Raw genomic sequence first — 12,020 nt, 5'->3', positions numbered from 1 at the left:
CAGACACATCATAGTCAAAACTGTCAAAAGCCAGAGAATCTTGAAAGCAGTGACAGAAAAATGACTCAGTGTGTACAAAGGATCCTCATCAGAAACTAGCTGGCTTCTCAGTAGAAACAAGAGGCCAGAAAGTGGTGGGAGCACATACTCGAAATGATGAGACAGACTATAAACCAAGAATTCTACATCCAGCAAAACTAGCCTTAAGGAGAAATTAAGACATTCCCAGATAAACAAAAACTTAAAAGAGGGCTGGGCGTGGTCACTCACACCTCTAATCTCAGAATTTTGGGAGGCCAAGGACAGAGGATCACTTGAACCCAGGAGTCCGAGACTAGCCTGGGCAACACAAGGAGCCCCCTATCTCCACACACCCCCCTCCCCACAAAGAATTAGCTGAACCCAGGAGTCCGAGACTAGCCTGGGCAACACAAGGAGACCCCTATCTCCACACACACATCAAAGAATTAGCTGGGCACAGTGGCACATGCCTGTAGTCCCAACTACTCAGGAGGCTGAAGTGGGAGGATCGCTTGAGCCTGGGGGGGGTTGAGGCTGCAATGAGCCACGATCACAACACTGCACTCTAGCCTGGGTGACAGAGCGAGACCCTGTCTCAAAAAAAAAAAATTTTGCACAAGTAGACCTGCCATGCAAGAAACACTAAAGGCAGTTCTTCGAGCTGAAATGAAAAGATACTAGGTAGTAACATGAACCCACATGAGGAAAGGTTGCTGGTAAAAGTGACTGCATAGGCAAATAGAAAAAATAGTACAGAAGTCTTCTCCGTTTCTTTTTTCTCTAAAATTAGACAACTGCAAAAGCAGTAATTCTAGGCCGGGCGCGGTGGCTCAAGCCTGTAATCCCAGCACTTTGGGAGGCCGAGATGGGCGGATCACGAGGTCAGGAGATCGAGACCATCCTGGCTAACACGGTGAAACCCCGTCTCAACTAAAAATACAAGAAAATTAGCCGGGCGAGGTGGTGGGCGCCTGTAGTCCCAGCTACTTGGGAGGCTGAGGCAGGAGAATGGCTAAACCCGGGAGGCGGAGCTTGCAGTGAGCTGAGATCCGGCCACTGCACTCCAGCCTGGGGCACAGAGCAAGACTCCGTCTCAAAAAAAAAAAAAAAAAAAAAAAAAAAAAAAAAAAGCAGTAATTCTAAATGTGTTGATGTACATACAACGTATAGAGAGGTAATTGTATGACAGCAGCACAAGGGAGAGGAGAAGGACGGAATTATAAAGGGGCAAAGTCTTTGTATATTATAATTAAACTGGCATCAGCCACACAAATTTTTTTAAATTAAAAATAACTAAACAAACTGGCATTAATCCTTAATAGATGATTATACTAACATATTAAGTTTATCCCCCTGGGGCAGCCACTAAGAAAGTAACTTCAAGGGATTAAAATGGGACACTGGAAAATATCTATTTCAAACAAAAAGACAAAAATGGAGTAATAGAGTAATAAAAAAAGACATGACAGAAAACAAATAGCAAAATCACCTCATCAGTAATTATGGTAAATGTAAATTGGCTGCATACTGCAATTCAACACAGGGAAATCCTTTATTTTAACCTAGACATACCTTGGTTATTTCATCAGATATGCTATATTCCAAGAATCTCAAAAGGGTTAGATAAATGCGGAATTTGTTCAGCACGGAAGGCAGCACCGCTGAGAGAAGGCTGTTCATGTATTCTTCCATGTTTGGTGGAATTAGCTGGGGCTGTAAGTGAATCTGGCAGTCTGCCTGAAAAGAGAAGAAGTACACTGTATTTTCTGAGTTCCTAAATTAAATCTACATTTTTAAAGAAAGATGCATCATCCCTGTCAGCCCTTACAGGAATTAGAAAATACCATTTATTATTTAGAGGGAGGGAATAATTTTTTTTTTTTGTATGTGTGCAAGACAGAGTTTTGCTCAGTCGCCCAGGCTGGAGTGCAGTGGTGTGATCACAGCTCACTGCAACCTGCCTCCCAGGCTCAAGCGATCCTCCCACCTTAGCCTCCTTAGTAGTGGCACCACAGGTGCATGCCACCACGCCTGGCTAATTTTTGAATTTTTTGTAGAGACAAGTTTTGTCACATTGTCCAGGCTGGCCTCAAAGTTCTGGGCTCACACAATCCACCTGCCTTGGCCTCCCAAAGTGTTAGGATTACAGGTGTGAGCCACTGCACCCAGTGAGAATCTATTTTTAGTATTACTTTACATGCTTTATAACTACCTCAGAAATAATTATGAAAGTTAGCTTTTTCTTGGTTACTTCAATGGTATCAGTAAGCACACAAAAATGTAGCCAACCTCTAAAAAGCGGCTAATTAAAAAGGTCTATCACACTTGCACACAGAGAACATATCCTTGAGCCATTTCATTCTTATCAAAGACTGTTTCTCATCAATCACAGGTGAATACTATTATACAGAGACCATAAACCATTTGACAACCGGGAGCATTTCCCATCCTCCTTAGAATTAAAAGCGCTCTTTACCAGCCGCTCTGAGGACATAACAGAGCATTTCACTGTAAAACATGAAAATAACTACCAAGTAACCAAGGACATTTTCAAAGGAACTCTAAAATATTTTTCACATAAGATTAGCAGCAAACAATGGGTCAAAGGCAGCAAGAACAGAAGTCTGGAGGTTAAAATCAGGCAATCTTGCTATGCTTTGATGTGGGTGTTTCTGCTGCCAACAGCCTTGCTGGTCTCGTGACTTGCTGATATCTGAGCTTGGCAGATGTAAGGTTTTCATCCATGGCAGTGCAAAATACTCAGTTCTCTTAATGATCAGCAGTCACAGTTTTTTTTACAACAAATGTAACTTATTAATAAGCGGTACCAAGAAACAGCAAAAACGTAGGTATTTTTCCCATGTCAACCTCCCTCCATTTAAAAATGACTCATTGTACCGGGAGGAGTGACCTCCCCTCCGAAGTAATGAGAACGTTGATATTGCAGGGGAATTCCATCTGATGGTAGCTGAAGTCATAATCCACCTTCTGCCACGTTATGAGGTTGCTCAGGGCAGTTACATTATGAACACCTACGAAGGCAGGAAAACACTTTCAGTCATTTGACTTTAATCATCTCAACAAATCAGTTTTGCTGACACCAATGATGAGCCATGAAGTTTCTACCGCTTTTAATAAAGGGTATGAGGCGCTGTCCAATTTACTAAGCTAAACATCACTAAGTGTGTAGGCTTACAACACTCTTGGTCAAGGTAGAACTTTATGGGGCCAGGGGATCCCCCCACAAATCTAATACCTAGCATCTGGTATGCACCTAGACATAAAATAGTTCCCAAGCAAGCACGGTTATTTCTAAGTGGTATATTTACAGGGCTAAAATAAGGAAACACTAAAACTACCTTCATACATAGATCAGCCTAGTGAATTTTACAGATTTAATATTCCCCTTTGCCTTAAACGTGCCCAGTCTACCTCATTTTTTTCTTCTACCTTTACCTCTTGAGCTGATCACCAGCAGTATATTCTTAATTGTCTTCATTTGAGCACCAGTAAACAATCTGCTTCTTGTGATTTTATAATATATTCCATAACTGAGGTTAGTGCAAACCATTTGATTATTTTTCAGACATTCTCTGAAAAACGTTTAAAAACTTTACAATGGGAGGTTAAAAAATAACTAGCCAGGCATGGTGGCGGGCGCCTGTAGTCCCAGCTACTCAGGAGGCTAAGGCAGAATGGCGTGACCCTGGGAGTTGGAGCTTGCAGTGAGCCGAGATTATGCCACTGCACTCCAGCCTGGGCAACAGGGCAAGAGTCTGTCTCCAAAAAAAAAAAAAAATCTGTTAGATCAGCTTCCTCCCATTTCAGTTTTTTAAAACGCTATTTGGGGCAGGTGCAGTGGCTCACACCTATAATCCCAGCACTGTGGGAGGCCAAGGCAGGAGGATCACTTGAGCCCAGGAATTCAAGATCAGCTGGGCAACATAGTGAGACCTTGTGTCTACCGTTCCTTACACTCACTGAATGAAAAATTTTAGGTTATATACAACTACACAAAGAACCCAACATTGTAGTCCCATACAGATGGCTCCAACCATCTGCTGACGCAATAAAACTTTTCACCAAAGAACCCTTATGACCCTCAACATCTAATACTACCCTTTATATTACTGCTCCTTTATATTAATACTATCCTTTATATTATTGCTCCATTATAAATAATATATAAAATATATAAGATATATATTAGAAGATATATGATACATTTTATATATATAGTATCTGTTCTACTGTACTACTTTCAGACTACTATGGCAAAACAGAGTTGGTATATACAATTTAATTAGTTTATAACATGCTTTAATCAAATTCATATGCCAAGCCTTTATCTTATGTTATTTGTTAAATGTGAATTTGTCTTTGTCCATAGATACTCTTCTAAAAGTTATTCCTAGATCTGGCTTTAGTGGAAAGGAAGTCAGAAATGGAAGGGAAACATCTATGTACGTACCTGGGGTATCCAGCTGCCCCTGTTCCAGGAGAGTCTCATCGATTACAAGGGAAGTATTGCTGGGCAGCTGGAGGAGCCCACTGACCAAGCGATTGGCTGTGTAGTCTTTGTGGGGAATGAATTTCAAATGGTTCATGTTCTCTATAGTCATCTGTAGACGAAAAGACTGCAGAGAGAAATTTTTTAGTGAACAAGAATTTAAGTTTCCCTGTTTTAAGAAAATATGTACTTGGAATTAAGCACTGTTTCATATGGAAAAAGTGATCTTATAAATTTCTAAGGGAGCAGTGATGTGGTTTCTCGAACTCTAGAAGCAAAAATAGTATCTAGATCTTACATTTGAATTTCATCCATTCTATAAGCTGCTTTATTTTCAAATGTCTTGTTCAATATTCTTGAAAATCAATTTTTTTTTGGCTAGGCGTGGTGGCTCAAGCCTGTAATCCCAGCACTTTGGGAGGCTGAGACGGGCGGATCACGAGGTCAGGAGATCGAGACCATCCAGGCTAACACGGTGAAACCTTGTCTCTACTAAAATACAAAAAAAATTAGCCGGGCAAGGTGGCAGGCACCTGTAGTCCCTGCTACTCGGGAGGTTGAGGCAGGAGAATGACATAAACCAGGAGGCCTGCAGTGAGCTGAGATCTGGCCTGCACTCCAGCCTGGGAAACAGAGCGAGACTCCGTCTCAAATAAATAAATAAATAAATAAATAAAAAGAAAATAAATTTTTATTTAACCAATGAAACAAATGGTACTGACATACAAATATTAAATACCCCAAAGCCTAACCTCTTTCACCTAACACATGCTAGCTAGCAAAAAGAAAATGTTAATTTTATTTTTCAAGACAGGGAAAGAAAAGCTTAATTTTCCTCTATATTCTTTGAGTTAAAATTATATTCATTCATCACAAACACTTCTGAACAAACTTTTCAGAGGAAAATCAAGGAGCAGAGCACACTGAGCTGTGGGGGCACCTGCTGCAGCTCTCGGGAGGTGCCTCCAGGACGCGTGCACCTTCTCGCTCAGTGTAACGAGAAAGCAACCCATCTACGCTCCTCCTCCAGCTCCTGAGCCACCATTCCCAACACCCTCTGTGCTCTGCCTTATACACCAATCCATTCTTCCACCCCTCCAGCCTGCAACAATGTGGCAGGGATGGAGAAGAGCGTATGGTGGGAGAAGGCTGTCAAGGAAGAGGTAAGATATATTGCAAAAATTTAGAGGAGTTTTGTTACCTCAGTGATTCTGAGAAAACAAGGGGAGCTTAGGGGTGCTTAAATGACCTACCATATATTTATTTGTTTGTTGGTCTTCTACCTAAATTAAACTCTGTGAGGGCAAAGGATCTGACTGTTTCAATAATTCTCAAAATGTGGTCCCAAGAACTCCCAGGGAATTGCTTAAACCCTTTTACGGGGTCAATCAGGTTAAAATCATGCATGGATAAAAGATCCTTTCAATATATGAGACGAATGAATTTTACCATAGCAGACTATAGAAAGTTTACGAATAGGATTTCAGATTCCACACTTAACTATCTTTAAGAAGATGTCATGTGGACAGTTTTGGTCTAGTATCAAAGACCACCACCCAGTTATCTGCAAAGGCTATCGAAACCATCCTTCCTTTACCAACTACTTTTCCATCTGTGTGAGGTCAGCTTTCCTTCACATACTTCAGTCAAAACCTGAGATTACAACAGACTGAAGGCCGAAGCAGATACAAGCATCCATTGTATCCTACTAATCCAGATTTGCAAGAATGTAAAACAATGTCACTTTCATCACTAATCATTTTTGGCTTGGGAAAAGTTGTTTTTATAAAAATATTTATATGTAATTTTTTATCTTTAATAGATTTATTGGCTTCATCATCTAGTTTGGTAAATTAATGATAAATATAATCATAACATGAAAAACAGCTCTTTGAGTACTAATACATTTTTCAGAGTATAAAGTGAGTCTAAGGAGACTGAGAACTGCTGGTGTATTCTGGTCCACCTCTGCTTCTTGAGGGCCTGGACAAGTGCTAGCACTGAGACACTCAATACATTTGGTTTAATAAGGATCTAGTGCACCCTCTTCAATTTCCAAAGAAGTGATCAGTATTTTCAGTCACACAACTGATCAGAAGCAATTCCCGTTCCCAAGATCCTACCACCACACAAATACTGCATTCCAAATACCCTGGCAAATAAAATGAGCTCAACTTTCCAAACAGGAATTAAAATTGAGGCAACGGAGATAAAGAACTTTATTACCTCAACTAAAAGAATTATGCTCCTATAATTTAGAGTTTATTTGGATTTAAGACTTTAGTGTACGAAAAGGATACCAAATTGGACAAATTGGTATCAACAGAGGATAATTTTAAGGGAGTTACTGCAATTGTGTTAATTGTTAGACTTACAGAAATTTGTGCTTAGGCAAAAAGAAAAAAAAAGTGAAACGTTTAGGGGAAAGTACATTTTAAATTACGTAACTTGGCAGGCTTTGTTTCCCCTTAAATAAGCTCTATTAAATACTCTAAGTTAAATATTTGAGGTGAATGAAAGACAGTTAGATGGATTTGTTAAGTGTGCTTAGGTTTATAATACGTATTTATATTCATCTTACTGCTGGAACAAGATGTTGAATAATTCGATACAAGTGTTCCGTGAAGGTACTATTCCGTGGGCAACCACTCAAATTAACTGTAAATTTTCCTAGTGGAAGGACATCTCTTCTTGTATATCTAGAAAAGAAAGAAATCAATCAATAAGATGCTGAAGTGATTTCCTGATTTCTATCGAAAAGCAAAGAGTAGAAAAATTAGCTTAATATTGTCATTAAAAATAAACCAGAATATTCTGACTAGTTATTTTATCAGAATAACAGCAATAAAAGTAATAGCCAATATTTGTATGTAAGTGCTGCTGGTCATGTGCCAAAGACCGTTCTGAGTACGTAAATGCTTCCTCATTTAACCCCTAACCATTCAGAGGTAGGTACTGTTGTCTTTGCTTTATAGATGAGAAATCTGAGGCTCAGAGATGATAATAAGCAACATACTCATCTAGCTGGAAGCTGCCAGAACTGGGATATGAATCCGGATAGTTTGGTTACAGAGTCAGTGCTCTCAACCATTATGTACTACTGTCAGAGACTGATCTGAGAAAAGATAAGACTTACAGCACAAAGATGTTTCCTTCCTGCAACTTTGTAATAGAGAAAAGCTAGGAAAACCTAACATTTAGGGAAATGGTTACAGTATGGTACAACTGCATAGTGAAATACTTTGCAGCCACTACAAAGTTCATGAAGCATTATGATGGGAAAATGTTTAATATATATCAACTGCTGAAAACAAGACACGGATCTGTGCTTAGAGTGTAACTAAGATCTATGCAGGGATGTATACGTATGTAAACAAAAACCAATGAACGTGTACCAAAAGGATAACAGAGGTTCTAAGTGGTGAAATTACAAATGATGTGCATTTTCCTTTTTATGTTCTTGTAACCTGTCAAAGGTCTACACTAATTTTAAAATCAGAAAACAAATACAGTGGAGTCAAGGGATGCGGTGCTAGTGTCAATGTCCACGTTAAATGTGCACGTGACGTCGTGCCTTGGGATGTATAAACAGAGTGTTCAGAATGCAAAAAGGATACAACAGCTCATTTTACTAACATCAGCCAGTTCCTTTATCTCAGGGTTCCCCCACGCCCAGGCCGTGGACCAGGACCCGTTAGGAACCGCGCCACAACGCAGGAGGTGAGGGGTGGGCGAACAGGCATTGCTGCCTAAGTTCCGTCTCCTGTCAGATCAGCAGCGGCATCAGACTCTCACAGGAGTGCGAACCCTACTGTGAACTGCACATTTGTGTGTTCCTTATGAGAATCTAACTAATGCCTGATGATCTGAGATGGAACAGTTTCATCCTGAAACCATCCCCACTCTGGTCCATGGAAAAATGGTCTTCCGTGAAACGGGTCCTTGGTGCCAAAAAGGTTGGGGACTACTGCTTTATCTGATTTTGGCTCTAAAATTTAAGGGAACATAATCAAAATGTTAAATGTGAAACTGTAAGAAAAGGAATTTGTCTGTGATTTGGTTTAACAGTTGTTACACTGAACAGATAAAAACCATCTGATGAAGCCCAATAAGGAAAACACACAAATTACACCAGCAATATTCCCGCTCTTCCACTTCTACACACACCAAACTCCCCTAATTCCCACCAGGATACAGCACTTACACTGTGGAGATGAGATGTAATATAAGGTATTCAGCAGCCAAACTATCCCCTAGAAGGGCATGAGTGAGGAACCCAAGAAGTTCTGCTCTGACTGGAGACAATTCGGACATGAAACTTGAAACAACTGAAAGAGAAAAGGAGACCTGAGTCAGGACACACACACCAATTCCTCTCAAGTGTCTTAGGTGAAAAATAACTGTGGGCAAAGCGCAACAATTCAGTAGACAGTAAGTAAAGCTTAACATATCAGTAAGTGACGCTAATCTTAAAAATAAAAGTTTGCATCCTCCTTTTTTTTTTTTTCTTTTGAGACTGAGTTTTGTTCTTTTTTGCCCAGCCTGGAGTGCAATGGCGCCATCTCTGCTGACTGCAACCACTGCCTCTGGTTCAAGTGATTCTCCTGCCTCAGCCTTCTGAGTAGCTGGGATTACAGGCACATGCCACCACACCTGGCTAATTTTGTATTTTTAGTAGAGATGGGGTTTCACTATATTGGCCAGGCTGGTCTCGAACTCCTGACCTCAGGTGATCCACACACCTCGGCCTCCCAAAGTGCTGAGATTGCAGGCGTGAGCCACTGCACCCAGCCTTGTATACTTCTTTTTTGTCCTCATTTCAATGAAGAGAATTAATGTAAGAGAAAAATGGGGCAATGAGAGAGAGATTACTGAAAACACTTATTGTGAGGAATGAAGACCTGACTCTCAATTCCACTATGAGCATGTTACAGGCAGCTCTGGACACACACTGAGGCTAACAGTCGATAGTTCACTAGGCTGTAACACTTACACTTACAGGTTTTGCTCTCCTCTTTGTTAAGGCAGGCAGGCAATAACGGGTTGATGTGTTGCAACTTCTGGGCTAAGATCACATGAATTCTCGGCACTAATGAAGCAGGAGGACTGTGTACTCTCTGCTCCTCTGCTGTGTCTGTGCACTCCATCGGATCCAGCAGTGCAGAGGCATCCCTGTGGAGAGACGATAAAGTTTCAATTTAGAGAGACATCAATTGCACAGATGCAAAAATGATACGCACCTTAGAAAACAAAATTACAGTCCAAGCCAAGAATATTTCCACCTGTACATCTCCTTAAAGAACAGAAAGTGGCCTCTCATTCTAAAGTGTTAACATCACACAGACTTTAGGCTTGTTAAGACATATCATGAAATAATGCATTTATTCCATTTTTCAAGAATGGTATTTTTTTTTTTTTTTTTTTTTGATGGAGTCTCACTGTGTTGCCCAGGCTGGAGCACAGCGGTGCGATCTCAGCTCATTGCAACCTCTGCCTCCTGGGTTCAAGCAACTCTCGTGCCTCAGCCTCCTAAGTAGCTGAGATTACAGGTGCGTGCCACCAAGCCTGGCTAATTTTTGTATTTTTAGTAGAGACAGGGTTTCGCTATGTTGGCCAGGCTGGTCTTGAACTCCTGACCTCAAGTGATCTGCCTGCCTTGGCCTCCCAAAGTGCTGGGATTACAGGCGTGAGTCACCATGCCTGGCCAGGAACAATAATATTTTTTATTCAGCACTTCAATAAATGGAATGTAGGATGTCACTCATAAGGCTATTTCAAAACACAAGTACTCCTTGAACTATTGGCTGAGACATCGAATACTTGACAGCAGATCTCAAAAACTGGGGTCTTTTTCTCAAAAGCCATCCGGTATCTATTAGTGTGTGGAGAATCCATTCATCTCCTATCTTGCTAATTGTATTTCCTAAATTTTATTCTTACATGATCCCTCGAATACTGAGTAGACAAGCAATTGAAAGTTACGAATTTTTCAGATTTGCTAAATAAATTTGCAGATAGATTTGTGAGACGACTGAAACAAATGGCTAAAATGCTTTTAGATCTTGACTTTATAGATTCTATAGACACTGAAGTAATAAATTCATACTCCTGTATATTTTAATACAAGCATACCTTTTCCATAGTATGTACCATGTGACAGATAATGTTCAATGCTTTACACGTACAAATTCACCAAAACCTCCCATCTACCCTGATTTACAACGAGCAAACCAAGCCCAAGGTCACACAGCTAGTAAGTGGCCAAGTCAGGACTCCAACCCAGGCTGTCTGCCTGTCTGTGCTCTTAACCTCTGTGATGGTTAATACTGAGTGTCAATCTGACTGGATTGAAGGATGCAAAGTATTATTCCTGGGTGTGTCTGTGAGGGTGTTGCCAAAGGAGATTAACATTTGAGTCAGTGGGCTGGGAGAGGCAGACCCACCCTCAGTCTGGGTGGGCAGCAACTAATCAACTGCCAGCATAAAGGCAGGCATGGAAAGAGCAGACTGGTTGAGTCTTCTGGCCTCCATCTTTCTCTCATGCTGGATGCTTCCTGCCCTCAAACATCAGACTTGCAAGCTCTTCAGCTTTTGGACTCTTGGACCTACACCAGTGGTTCGCCAGGGCCTCTTAGGCCTTCAGCCATGGACTGAAGCCTGCACTATCGGCTTCCCTACTTCTGAGGTTTTGGGACTCAGACTGGCTTCCTTGCTCCTCAGCTTGCAGACGGCCTATTGTGGGACTTTACTTTGTGATCGTGTGAGTCAATTCTCCTAATAAACTCCCCTTCATATATTCATCTATCCTATCAGTTCTGACCCTTTAGAGAACCCTGACTAATACAACCTCTAAACTAAACTGCAACAATAGTGAAGTAACTAAAGCAGGAAAGTCATCATAATCAGAAATTGCCAAGATGAACAATCTCATACACTATTATTAAGGGATGGTTAAGCTTAAAGTTGTTTAAAATTTTTGTTTTGTACCTTTTTTTTTTAACTGTGAAAAATGTTAAGTTCATCTTACACAGAAACTAAGATGTAAGATGATGAATGTCCACTATTCAACAAGAGGACTCTGGTGTAGATGCGGGACATTAGCCCTTGCTTTTGGCAATCTCAAAGCAAAACAAAAAAGAATGAGGAAGATCTAGATTTCCAAGATATGTTGTTAATAAAAAAAATTAAAAAGTGTAAAAGAGTACATATACTATGCTACCTTTTATAGAAGAAAAAAGTAGAAATAAAATGTATACTTATCTACTTATTTTGGTGTAAAAAAAAATACAGGAAGGATAAACCAGAAACTATGGTTCCCTAAGGAGGCTGGGTGGAAACAGACAGCAGGAATGGGGATAGCTCAGAACCACACCTCTGAGAATCTTTTTGTATAGTTTGAATTTGGCAACGATGTTAATGTTTCCTATATTAAAAAGAAAAAAATAAGGATGGAGGAAAAACTGAAGTGAAACATAATCAGACATAAATG

The 12,020-nt window shown here is 40.4% G+C and overlaps 1 protein-coding gene across 3 annotated transcripts in view; it reads right to left on the bottom strand.

Annotated features, from left to right (window-relative positions):
- Nucleotides 1–12,020, bottom strand: part of MCMBP (minichromosome maintenance complex binding protein) — a 45,176-nt gene that overhangs the window by 4,436 nt on the left and 28,720 nt on the right. For 2 of the 3 annotated variants that reach the window (XM_009215486.3, XM_021943745.2), the window contains exons 9-14: nucleotides 9,525–9,703; nucleotides 8,736–8,859; nucleotides 7,113–7,230; nucleotides 4,493–4,658; nucleotides 2,920–3,053; nucleotides 1,594–1,758 (exon numbers count right to left, since the gene is read on the bottom strand). In XM_009215486.3, the coding sequence (XP_009213750.1) occupies nucleotides 1,594–1,758; nucleotides 2,920–3,053; nucleotides 4,493–4,658; nucleotides 7,113–7,230; nucleotides 8,736–8,859; nucleotides 9,525–9,703 (886 nt within the window). The remainder of the gene's footprint in view (nucleotides 1–1,593; nucleotides 1,759–2,919; nucleotides 3,054–4,492; nucleotides 4,659–7,112; nucleotides 7,231–8,735; nucleotides 8,860–9,524; nucleotides 9,704–12,020) is intronic. The other variant, XM_003904334.4, reaches the window with a different exon arrangement.

The sequence above is a fragment of the Papio anubis genome, chromosome 11 (assembly GCF_008728515.1).
Source record: "Papio anubis isolate 15944 chromosome 11, Panubis1.0, whole genome shotgun sequence".
In the NCBI taxonomy this organism is placed as follows: domain Eukaryota; kingdom Metazoa; phylum Chordata; class Mammalia; order Primates; family Cercopithecidae; genus Papio; species Papio anubis.
This window is presented reverse-complemented; position numbering and strand designations above follow the sequence as displayed.